The sequence below is a fragment of the Phyllobates terribilis genome, unplaced genomic scaffold (assembly GCF_046119375.1).
Source record: "Phyllobates terribilis strain yellow unplaced genomic scaffold, ASM4611937v1 Scaffold_7__3_contigs__length_470593459, whole genome shotgun sequence".
NCBI classification, from domain to species: Eukaryota; Metazoa; Chordata; class Amphibia; order Anura; family Dendrobatidae; genus Phyllobates; species Phyllobates terribilis.
The window spans coordinates 195,999,472-196,012,410 of NW_027362767.1; the positions used below are offsets into that span (position 1 = coordinate 195,999,472).

Consider the following 12,939-nt stretch of genomic DNA (forward strand, 5'->3'; position numbering starts at 1 on the left):
TATACTCTCCTGCGTCCTCTCCTGCTGTAATGTCTGTATACTCTCCTGCGTCCTCTCCTGCTGTAATGTCTGTATACTCTCCTGCGTCCTCCTCTGCTGTAATGTCTGTATACTCTCCTGCGTCCTCCCCTGCTGTAATGTCTGTATACTCTCCTGCGTTCTCCTCTGCTGTAATGTCTGTATACTCTCCTGCGTCCTCCCCGGCTGTAATGTCTGTATACTCTCCTGCGTCCTCCCCGGCTGTAATGTCTGTATACTCTCCTGCGTCCTCCCCGGCTGTAATGTCTGTATACTCTCCTGCGTCCTCCCCGGCTGTAATGTCTGTATACTCTCCTGCGTCCTCCCCGGCTGTAATGTCTGTATACTCTCCTGCGTCCTCCCCTGCTGTCCTGTCTGTATACTCTCCTGCGTCCTCCCCTGCTGTAATGTCTGTATACTCTCCTGCGTCCTCCCCTGCTGTAATGTCTGTATACTCTCCTGCGTCCTCCCCTGATGTAATGTCTGTATACTCTCCTGCGTCCTCCCCTGCTGTAATGTCTGTATACTCTCCTGCGTCCTCCCCTGCTGTCCTGTCTGTATACTCTCCTGCGTCCTCCCCTGCTGTAATGTCTGTATACTCTCCTGCGTCCTCCCCTGCTGTAATGTCTGTATACTCTCCTGCGTCCTCCCCTGCTGTAATGTCTGTATACTCTCCTGCGTCCTCCCCTGCTGTAATGTCTGTATACTCTCCTGCGTCCTCCCCTGCTGTAATGTCTGTATACTCTCCTGAGTCCTCCCCGGCTGTAATGTCTGTATACTCTCCTGCGTCCTCCCCGGCTGTAATGTCTGTATACTCTCCTGTGTCCTCCCCCGCTGTAATGTCTGTATACTCTCCTGCGTCCTCCTCTGCTGTAATGTCTGTATACTCTCCTGCGTCCTCCTCTGCTGTAATGTCTGTATACTCTCCTGCGTCCTCCCCTGATGTAATGTCTGTATACTCTCCTGCGTCCTCCCCTGCTGTAATGTCTGTATACTCTCCTGCGTCCTCCCCTGCTGTAATGTCTGTATACTCTCCTGCGTCCTCCCCGGCTGTAATGTCTGTATACTCTCCTGCGTCCTCCCCTGATGTAATGTCTGTATACTCTCCTGCGTCCTCCCCTGCTGTAATGTCTGTATACTCTCCTGCGTCCTCCCCTGCTGTAATGTCTGTATACTCTCCTGTGTCCTCCCCGGCTGTAATGTCTGTATACTCTCCTGCGTCCTCCCCTGCTGTAATGTCTGTATACTCTCCTGTGTCCTCCCCCGCTGTAATGTCTGTATACTCTCCTGCGTCCTCCTCTGCTGTAATGTCTGTATACTCTCCTGCGTCCTCCTCTGCTGTAATGTCTGTATACTCTCCTGCGTCCTCCTCTGCTGTAATGTCTGTATACTCTCCTGCGTCCTCCTCTGCTGTAATGTCTGTATACTCTCCTGCGTCCTCCCCCGCTGTAATGTCTGTATACTCTCCTGCGTCCTCCTCTGCTGTAATGTCTGTATACTCTCCTGCGTCCTCCCCTGATGTAATGTCTGTATACTCTCCTGCCTCCTCCCCTGCTGTAATGTCTGTATACTCTCCTGCTTCCTCCTCTGCTGTAATGTCTGTATACTCTCCAGCGTCCTCCCCTGCTGTAATGTCTGTATACTTTCCTGCGTCCTCCCCTGATGTAATGTCTGTATACTCTCCTGCCTCCTCCTCTGCTGTAATGTCTGTATACTCTCCTGCTGTAATGTCTGTATACTCTTTTCCTTCCTCCCCTGCTGTAATATCTATATACTCTCCTGCCTCCTCCCCTGCTGTAATGTCTGTATACTCTCCTGCCTCCTCCTCTGCTGTAATGTCTGTATACTCTCCTGTGTCCTCCCCTGCTGTAATGTCTGTATACTCTCCTGCGTCCTCCCCGGCTGTAATGTCTGTATACTCTCCTGTGTCCTCCCCTGCTGTAATGTCTGTATACTCTCCTGCGTCCTCCCCTGCTGTAATGTCTTTATACTCTCCTGCCTCCTCCCCTGCTGTAATGTACACTCCTTTGCTTCCTCCCATGCCCAGGAGCTGTGGTATGATCAGACCATGTTCCTGCACGGGCAGACACGGCCATTACACAGTACACAGCAGGGGACATTTATAAGATTATCTCAGCAAACCCCTTTAACTGCTAAAGTGCTTCAAGTAAATAAAACCCCTTATATACTCCGGTCTCAGACGGGTGCTGTTAGTGATATGTGCGCGGCGTCTGCAGCCGCTCGCATGCTTTTCGTGCACACAGCAGCTTTATCAGCCATTGGGCTGTGGCCTTCTGTTAGACTGAACTGTGCCAGACAGCACAATGAAGATTGAAGTCCATCAGCGGCCGCTGGTTGTCTTCAGCCCTGTCTTCCGGCTATTGATGGGCTGCAGTGCTCGTACAAAGCTGGCCCCCGTTCCCCTGCCGAGCGTGTGCGTAAAGTGCGGCGGGCCCCCGTTCCCCTGCCGAGCGTGTGCGTAAAGTGCGGCGGGCCCCCGTTCCCCTGCCGAGCGTGTGCGTAAAGTGCGGCGGGCCCCCGTTCCCCTGCCGAGCGTGTGCGTAAAGTGCGGCGGGCCCCCGTTCCCCTGCCGAGCGTGTGCGTAAAGTGCGGCGGGCCCCCGTTCCCCTGCAAGCCGAGATCCTGGGATCAGGAACATACAAGACATTTATAAGACATTTCATAACTTTCCCAAATTCTTATGAAAACATTTACTGCTCATTCAGCATTGTACTACCGCCCCCAATGTATTATATATTGTATTGCCGCCCCCAATGTATGATATATTGTACTGCCGCCCCCAATGTATGATATATTGTATTGCCGCCCCCAATGTATGATATATTGTACTGCCGCCCCCAATGTATGATATATTGTAGGAGTTGGTCCATTTTATACTGTCTGTACAGCCCTGGTATTGTCACTTGAGCGCTAACAGACACCGCACAATCATCACTAGGACGGTGCCGGTCTGGGAGTGGAGTATGTGGTGTGTTGGGTTTATTTAAGATGTGGCACATTAGTGCATGTACACGACACACACACACACACACACACACACACACACTCACACTCACACTCACACTCACACTCTGCACGGGACACACACACGCGCGCGCTGCACGGGACACACACACTCGCGGACGCGCACGCACGGGACGCACGCACACACACGCACACACGCTGCACGGGACGCACGCACACACACGCACACACGCTGCACGGGACGCACGCACACACACGCACACACGCTGCACGGGACGTGCTCGCACACACGCTGCACGGGACGTGCTCGCACACACGCTGCACGGGACGTGCTCGCACACACGCTGCACGGGACGTGCTCGCACACACGCTGCACGGGACGTGCTCGCACACACGCTGCACGGGACGTGCTCGCACACACGCTGCACGGGACGTGCTCGCACACACGCTGCACGGGACGTGCTCGCACACACGCTGCACGGGACGTGCTCGCACACACGCTGCACGGGACGTGCTCGCACACACGCTGTACGGGACGCGCACGCTGCACGGGACGCGCACGCTGCACGGGACGTGCACGCACGCACACGCTGCACGCTCGCACACGCTGCCTCACGCTCGCACACGCTCGCTCACGCACGCACACGCTCGCTCACGCACGCACACGCTCGCTCACGCACGCACACGCTCGCTCACGCACGCACACGCTGCACGCACGCACACGCTGCACGCACGCACACTCGCACACGCCTGGCCGCTCTCTGCCTGGCCGCTCTCTGCCTGACCGCTCTCTGCTTTCTCTCTGTAGAGTCCTGGAGCAGCACAAGCTCTCTAAAGAGCAGTGGGAGGACCGGATCCATGTCTGGCACGAGGAGCACCGGGGCATGCTGAGGTAACGCTCCGATGGGCAGGGCATCTGGCATAGGGCTGGTTAGTCCCCATGGGTCTGCTGGACCCAGCGCATCACTCTGGGGTCTATGGGGGGTGGGATTGGGTCAGTAGAATTACTGTGGTCTGGATTTTGTAGCTTTTCAAACCTGTTGGACTGGTTGACATGAAGGTAATTATCCTGGACTGTAGTAGGGTCACATCTACTATAGGACCCCTCTCCATCCCACGTACAGGAGATACGGGAGAACAGGGCAGGGCTGCACAGTCTTTATGCTCCCATACACATTACACCTGAGCCATATCGCCTGACAGTCCATTACTTATGGTGACCTCTCAAATCTTGCACAGTAGGTGGCAGGTGAGGGAACGATAGGGCATGCTGAATTTCACTGCCTGATCCTTCTCTCCTGGTGAGATAAGCATGTGCTGAAAGTGTCTGGTAGCTGCTAATTCTCTGAGCTCAGTGTGAACGCTGACCTGCCCTGTGTAGTAGAGGGCGACCACCAGAGCTGTCCGCCAAACCAGTTTCATGTACGGCATCTGTGCTCTTTAACCTTTGCAAAAAAACTTGCTCCCAAAATGATGCAAGCTTGTAAAACATAATGTTCTCTCCCTCCACCCCGTTCTTATCTTTGTGTATTGACTGCAGCACTAATCACCACTAAAGCCAATCACTGAATTCAGCAGCTCATGACTTCAGGAAAGCCACTTGGCGTAGTGATTCGCTGCAGCCATGATGTGAGTTGTAAAGGCGATGTCACCGCTGCAGCCAGTGCACAGAGACAGGCGCAGTGGTGGAGGGTGAAGTCTCATTCCTGGTCCACGTTGCTGTGCTTCCTTCCCTGAGATACCCTCTTCGCTGTAATCACTGATGGAGCAGGGTGAGGTCTCATTCCTGGTCCACATTGCTGTGCGTCCTTCTCTGAGATGCCCTCTGTACTGTGATCACTGATGGAGCAGGGTTAGGTCTTATTCCTGGTCCACATTGCTGTGCTTCCTTCCCTGAGAAGTCCTATGCGCTGTGACCACTGATGGAGCAGGGTGAGGTCTCATTCCTGGTCCACGTTGCTGTGCTTCCTTCTCTGAGATGCCCTCTGTACTGTGATCACTGATGGAGCAGGGTTAGGTCTTATTCCTGGTCCACGTTGCTGTGCTTCCTTCTCTGAGATGCCCTCTGTACTGTGATCACTGATGGAGCAGGGTGAGTTCTTATCCCTTGTCCACGTTGCTGTTTCCTTTCCTGAATTGCCCTGTGTACTGTGATCACTGATGGAGCAGGGTTAGGTCTTATCCCTGGTTTACGTTGCTGTGCTTCCTTCCCTGTGACGCCCTCTGTACCCTGATCACTGATGGAGCAGAGTGAGGTCTCATTCCTGGTCCAAGTTGCTGTGCTTCCTTCCCTGAGAGTTCCCTTGTTCTGTGATCACTGATTTAACAGGGTGAGGTCTCATTCCTGGTCCACGTTGCTGTGCGTCCTTCTCTGAGATGCCCTCTGTACTGTGATCACTGATGGACCAGTGTGAGGTCTCATTCCTGATCCACGCTGCTGTGCTTCCTTTCCTGAGACGCCCTCTGTACTTTGATCACTGATGGAGCAGGGTGAGGTCTCATTCCTGGTCCACGTTGCTATGCTTCCTTTCCTGAATTGCCCTCTGTACTTTGATCACTGATGGAGCAGGGTGAGGTCTCATTCTTGGTCCACGTTGCTGTGCTTCCTTCCCTGAGACGCCCTCTGTACTGTGATCACTGATGGAGCAGGGTGAGGTCTCTTCCCTGGTCCACTTTGCTGTGCTTCCTTCCCTGAGACACCCCCTGTACTGTGATCACTGATGGAGCAGGGTGAGGTCTCATTCCTGATCCATGTTGCTGTGCTTCCTTCCTTGAATTGCCCTCTATACTGGGATCACTCATGGAGCAGGGTGAGGTCTCATTCCTGGTCCAAACTGTGCTTCCTTCCCTGAATTGCCCTGTGTACTGTGATCACTGATGGAGCAGGGTGAGGTCTCATTCCTGGTCCAAACTGTGCTTCCTTCCCTGAATTGCCCTGTGTACTGTGATCACTGATGGAGCAGGGTGAGGTCTCATTCCTGGTCCACGTTGCTGTGCTTCCTTCTTTGAGATGCCCTCTTTACTGTTATCACTGATGGAGCAGGGTTAGGTCTTATACCTGGTTTACGTTGCTGTGCGTCCTTCCCTGAATTTCCCTCTGTACTGTGACCACTGATGGAGCAGTTTAGGTCTCATTCCTGGACCACGTTGCTGTGCTTCCTTCCCTGAGACGCCCTCTGTACTGTGATCACTGATTTAGCAGGGTGAGGTCTCATTCCTGGTCCACGTTGCTGTGCTTCCTTCCCCGAGACGCCCTCTGTACTGTGATGACTGACGGAGCAGGGTGAGGTCTCATTCCTGATCCACGTTGCTGTGCCTCCTTCCCTGAATTGCCCTCTGCACTGTGATCACTGATGGAGCAGAGTGATGTCTAATTCTTGATCCACATTGCTGTGCTTCCTTCCCTGAGATGCCCACTGTATTGTGATCACTGATGAAGCAGGGTGAGGTCTCATTCCTGATCCTCGTTGCTGGGCTTCCTTCCCAGAGACGCCCTCTGCGCTGTGATCACTGATGGAGCAGGGTGAGGCCTTATCCCTGGTCCACGTTGCTGTGCGTCCTTCCCTGAATTGCCCTCTGTACTGTGATCACTGATGGAGCAGTGTGAGGTCTCATTCCTGGTCCACGTTGCTGTGCTTCCTTCCCTGAGACACCGTCTGTACTGTGATCACTGATGGAGCAGTGTGAGGTCTCATTCCTGGTCCACGTTGCTGTGCTTCCTTCCCTGAGACACCGTCTGTACTGTGATCACTGATGGAGCAGGGTGAGGTCTCATTCCTGGTCCACGTTGCTGTGCTTCCTTCCCTTAGATGACCTCTGTACTGTGATCACTGATGGAGCAGTGTGAGGTCTCATTCCTAGTCCATGTTGCTGTGCTTCCTTCCCTGAGACACCGTCTGTACTGTGATCACTGATGGAGCAGGGTGAGGTCTCATTCTTGGTCCAAGTTACTGTGCTTGCTTCCCTGAGATGCCCACTATACTGTGATCACTAATTTAGCAGTGTGAGGTCTCATTCCTGGTCCATGTTGCTGTGCTTCCTTCCCTGAATTGCCCTCTGTACTGTGATCACTGATTTAGCAGGGTGAGGTCTCATTCCTGGTCCACGTTGCTGTGCTTCCTTTCCTGAATTGCCCTGTGTACTGTGATCACTGATGGAGCAGTGTGAGGTCTCATCCCTGATCCACGTTGCTGTGCTTCCTTTCCTGAGACACCGTCTGTACTGTGATCACTGATGGAGCAGTGTGAGGTCTCATTCCTGGTCCATGTTGCTGTGCTTCCTTCCTTGAGACACCGTCTGTACTGTGATCACTGATGGAGCAGTGTGAGGTCTCATTCCTGATCCTCGTTGCTGTGCTTCCTTCCCAGAGACGCCCTCTGCGCTGTGATCACTGATGGAGCAGGGTGAGGTCTTATCCCTGGTCCACGTTGCTGTGCGTCCTTCCCTGAATTGCCCTCTGTACTGTGATCACAGATAGAGCTGGGTGAGGTCTCATTCCTGGTCCACGTTGCTGTGCTTCCTTCCCTGAGACACCGTCTGTACTGTGATCACTGATGGAGCAGTGTGAGGTCTCATTCCTGGTCCACGTTGCTGTGCTTCCTTCCCTGAGACACCGTCTGTACTGTGATCACTGATGGAGCAGGGTGAGGTCTCATTCCTGGTCCACGTTGCTGTGCTTCCTTCCCTTAGATGACCTCTGTACTGTGATCACTGATGGAGCAGGGTGAGGTCTCATTCCTGGTCCACGTTGCTGTGCTTCCTTCCCTGAGACACCGTCTGTACTGTGATCATTGATGGAGCAGTGTGAGGTCTCATTCCTGGTCCACGTTGCTGTGCTTCCTTCCCTGAGACACCGTCTGTACTGTGATCACTGATGGAGCAGTGTGAGGTCTCATTCCTAGTCCATGTTGCTGTGCTTCCTTCCCTGAGACGCCGTCTGTACTGTGATCACTGATGGAGCAGGGTGAGGTCTCATTCTTGGTCCAAGTTACTGTGCTTGCTTCCCTGAGATGCCCACTATACTGTGATCACTGATTTAGCAGTGTGAGGTCTCATTCCTGGTCCATGTTGCTGTGCTTCCTTCCCTGAATTGCCCTCTGTACTGTGATCACTGATTTAGCAGGGTGAGGTCTCATTCCTGGTCCACGTTGCTGTGCTTCCTTCCCTGAGATGCCCTCTGTACTGTGATCACTGATGGAGCAGTGTGAGGTCTCATTCCTGGTCCATGTTGCTGTGCTTCCTTCCTTGAGACACCGTCTGTACTGTGATCACTGATGGAGCTGGGTGAGGTCTCATTCCTGGTCCACGTTGCTGTGCTTCCTTCCTTGAGACACCGTCTGTACTGTGATCACTGATGGAGCTGGGTGAGGTCTCATTCCTGATCCACGTTGCTGTGCTTCCTTCCCTTAGATGACCTCTGTACTGTGATCACTGATGGAGCAGGGTGAGGTCTCATTCCTGGTCCATGTTGCTGTGCTTCCTTCCCTGAATTGCCCTCTATACTGTGATCATTGATGGAGCAGTGTGAGGTCTCATTCCTGATCCACGTTGCTGTTCTTCCTTCCCTGAGACACCGTCTGTACTGTGATCACTGATGGAGCAGTGTGAGGTCTCATTCCTGGTCCACGTTGCTGTTTCCTTTCCTGAATTGCCCTGTGTACTGTGATCACTGATGGAGCTGGGTGAGGTCTCATTCCTGATCCACGTTGCTGTGCTTCCTTCCCTTAGATGACCTCTGTACTGTGATCACTGATGGAGCAGGGTGAGGTCTCATTCCTGGTCCATGTTGCTGTGCTTCCTTCCCTGAATTGCCCTGTGTACTATGATCACTGATGGAGCAGGGTGAGGTCTCATTCCTGGTCCACGTTGCTGTGCTTCCTTCCCTGAGACACCGTCTGTACTGTGATCACTGATGGAGCTGGGTGAGGTCTCATTCCTGGTCCACGTTGCTGTGCTTCCTTCCCTGAGACACCGTCTGTACTGTGATCACTGATGGAGCAGTGTGAGGTCTCATTCCTGGTCCACGTTGCTGTGCTTCCTTCCCTGAGACACCGTCTGTACTGTGATCACTGATGGAGCAGTGTGAGGTCTCATTCCTGGTCCACGTTGCTGTGCTTCCTTCCCTGAGACACCGTCTGTACTGTGATCACTGATGGAGCTGGGTGAGGTCTCATTCCTGGTCCATGTTGCTGTGCTTCCTTCCCTGAGACACCGTATGTACTGTGATCACTGATGGAGCAGTGTGAGGTCTCATTCCTGGTCCACGTTGCTGTGCTTCCTTCCCTGAGACACCGTCTGTACTGTGATCACTGATGGAGCAGTGTGAGGTCTCATTCCTGGTCCACGTTGCTGTGCTTCCTTCCCTTAGATGACCTCTGTACTGTGATCACTGATGGAGCAGGGTGGGGTCTCATTCCTGGTCCACGTTGCGGTGCTTCCTTCCCTGAGACACCGTCTGTACTGTGATCACTGATGGAGCAGGGTGAGGTCTCATTCCTGGTCCACGTTGCTGTGCTTCCTTCCCTTAGATGACGTCTGTACTGTGATCACTGATGGAGCAGGGTGAGGTCTCATTCCTGGTCCACGTTGCTGTGCTTCCTTCCCTTAGATGACCTCTGTACTGTGATCACTGATGGAGCAGGGTGAGGTCTCATTCCTGGTCCACGTTGCTGTGCTTCCTTCCCTTAGATGACCTCTGTACTGTGATCACTGATGGAGCAGGGTGAGGTCTCTTTCCTGGTCCACGTTGCTGTGCTTCCTTCCCTGAGACACCGTCTGTACTGTGATGACTGACGGAGCAGGGTGAGGTCTCATTCCTGATCCACGTTGCTGTGCCTCCTTCCCTGAATTGCCCTCTGCACTGTAATCACTGATGGAGCAGAGTGATGTCTAATTCTTGATCCACATTGCTGTGCTTCCTTCCCTGAGATGCCCACTGTACTGTGATCACTGATGAAGCAGGGTGAGGTCTCATTCCTGATCCTCGTTGCTGTGCTTCCTTCCCAGAGACGCCCTCTGCGCTGTGATCACTGATGGAGCAGGGTGAGGTCTTATCCCTGGTCCACGTTGCTGTGCGTCCTTCCCTGAATTGCCCTCTGTACTGTGATCACTGATAGAGCTGGGTGAGGTCTCATTCCTGGTCCACGTTGCTGTGCTTCCTTCCCTGAGACACCGTCTGTACTGTGATCACTGATGGAGCAGTGTAAGGTCTCATTCCTGGTCCACGTTGCTGTGCTTCCTTCCCTGAGACACCGTCTGTACTGTGATCACTGATGGAGCAGTGTGAGGTCTCATTCCTGGTCCACGTTGCTGTGCTTCCTTCCCTGAGACACCGTCTGTACTGTGATCACTGATGGAGCAGTGTGAGGTCTCATTCCTGGTCCACGTTGCTGTGCTTCCTTCCCTGAGACACCGTCTGTACTGTGATCATTGATGGAGCAGTGTGAGGTCTCATTCCTGGTCCACGTTGCTGTGCTTCCTTCCCTTAGATGACCTCTGTACTGTGATCACTGATGGAGCAGTGTGAGGTCTCATTCCTAGTCCATGTTGCTGTGCTTCCTTCCCTGAGACACCGTCTGTACTGTGATCACTGATGGAGCAGGGTGAGGTCTCATTCTTGGTCCAAGTTACTGTGCTTGCTTCCCTGAGATGCCCACTATACTGTGATCACTGATTTAGCAGTGTGAGGTCTCATTCCTGGTCCATGTTGCTGTGCTTCCTTCCCTGAATTGCCCTCTGTACTGTGATCACTGATTTAGCAGGGTGAGGTCTCATTCCTGGTCCACGTTGCTGTGCTTCCTTCCCTGAGATGCCCTCTGTACTGTGATCACTGATGGAGCAGGGTGAGGTCTCATTCCTGATCCACGTTGCTGTGCTTCCTTTCCTGAGACACCGTCTGTACTGTGATCACTGATGGAGCAGTGTGAGGTCTCATTCCTGGTCCATGTTGCTGTGCTTCCTTCCTTGAGACACCGTCTGTACTGTGATCACTGATGGAGCTGGGTGAGGTCTCATTCCTGGTCCACGTTGCTGTGCTTCCTTCCTTGAGACACCGTCTGTACTGTGATCACTGATGGAGCAGTGTGAGGTCTCATTCCTGGTCCACGTTGCTGTGCTTCCTTCCCTTAGATGACCTCTGTACTGTGATCACTGATGGAGCAGGGTGAGGTCTCATTCCTGGTCCACGTTGCTGTGCTTCCTTCCTTGAATTGCCCTCTATACTGGGATCACTCATGGAGCAGGGTGAGGTCTCATTCCTGGTCCAAACTGTGCTTCCTTCCCTTAGATGACCTCTGTACTGTGATCACTGATGGAGCAGGGTGAGGTCTCATTCCTGGTCCACGTTGCTGTGCTTCCTTCCCTGAGACACCGTCTGTACTGTGATCACTGATGGAGCAGGGTGAGGTCTTATCCCTGGTTTACGTTGCTGTGCTTCCTTCCCTGTGACGCCCTCTGTACCCTGATCACTGATGGAGCAGAGTGAGGTCTCATTCCTGGTCCAAGTTGCTGTGCTTCCTTCCCTGAGAGTTCCCTTGTTCTGTGATCACTGATTTAACAGGGTGAGGTCTCATTCCTGGTCCACGTTGCTGTGCGTCCTTCTCTGAGATGCCCTCTGTACTGTGATCACTGATGGACCAGTGTGAGGTCTCATTCCTGATCCACGCTGCTGTGCTTCCTTTCCTGAGACGCCCTCTGTACTTTGATCACTGATGGAGCAGGGTGAGGTCTCATTCCTGGTCCACGTTGCTATGCTTCCTTTCCTGAATTGCCCTCTGTACTTTGATCACTGATGGAGCAGGGTGAGGTCTCATTCTTGGTCCACGTTGCTGTGCTTCCTTCCCTGAGACGCCCTCTGTACTGTGATCACTGATGGAGCAGGGTGAGGTCTCTTCCCTGGTCCACTTTGCTGTGCTTCCTTCCCTGAGACACCCCCTGTACTGTGATCACTGATGGAGCAGGGTGAGGTCTCATTCCTGATCCATGTTGCTGTGCTTCCTTCCTTGAATTGCCCTCTATACTGGGATCACTCATGGAGCAGGGTGAGGTCTCATTCCTGGTCCAAACTGTGCTTCCTTCCCTGAATTGCCCTGTGTACTGTGATCACTGATGGAGCAGGGTGAGGTCTCATTCCTGGTCCAAACTGTGCTTCCTTCCCTGAATTGCCCTGTGTACTGTGATCACTGATGGAGCAGGGTGAGGTCTCATTCCTGGTCCACGTTGCTGTGCTTCCTTCTTTGAGATGCCCTCTTTACTGTTATCACTGATGGAGCAGGGTTAGGTCTTATACCTGGTTTACGTTGCTGTGCGTCCTTCCCTGAATTTCCCTCTGTACTGTGACCACTGATGGAGCAGTTTAGGTCTCATTCCTGGACCACGTTGCTGTGCTTCCTTCCCTGAGACGCCCTCTGTACTGTGATCACTGATTTAGCAGGGTGAGGTCTCATTCCTGGTCCACGTTGCTGTGCTTCCTTCCCCGAGACGCCCTCTGTACTGTGATGACTGACGGAGCAGGGTGAGGTCTCATTCCTGATCCACGTTGCTGTGCCTCCTTCCCTGAATTGCCCTATGCACTGTGATCACTGATGGAGCAGAGTGATGTCTAATTCTTGATCCACATTGCTGTGCTTCCTTCCCTGAGATGCCCACTGTATTGTGATCACTGATGAAGCAGGGTGAGGTCTCATTCCTGATCCTCGTTGCGGTGCTTCCTTCCCAGAGACGCCCTCTGCGCTGTGATCACTGATGGAGCAGGGTGAGGCCTTATCCCTGGTCCACGTTGCTGTGCGTCCTTCCCTGAATTGCCCTCTGTACTGTGATCACTGATGGAGCAGTGTGAGGTCTCATTCCTGGTCCACGTTGCTGTGCTTCCTTCCCTGAGACACCGTCTGTACTGTGATCACTGATGGAGCAGTGTGAGGTCTCATTCCTGGTCCACGT

At 53.2% G+C, this 12,939-nt stretch overlaps 1 protein-coding gene across 2 annotated transcripts in view; it reads left to right on the forward strand.

Moving 5' to 3' along the window:
• The window catches only part of LOC141154145 (moesin), a 138,078-nt gene that overhangs the window by 100,830 nt on the left and 24,309 nt on the right, over positions 1 to 12,939 (forward strand). For both annotated transcript variants that reach the window (XM_073639645.1, XM_073639646.1), the window contains exon 5: positions 3,812 to 3,895. In XM_073639645.1, coding sequence (XP_073495746.1) covers positions 3,812 to 3,895 — 84 coding nt within the window. The remainder of the gene's footprint in view (positions 1 to 3,811; positions 3,896 to 12,939) is intronic.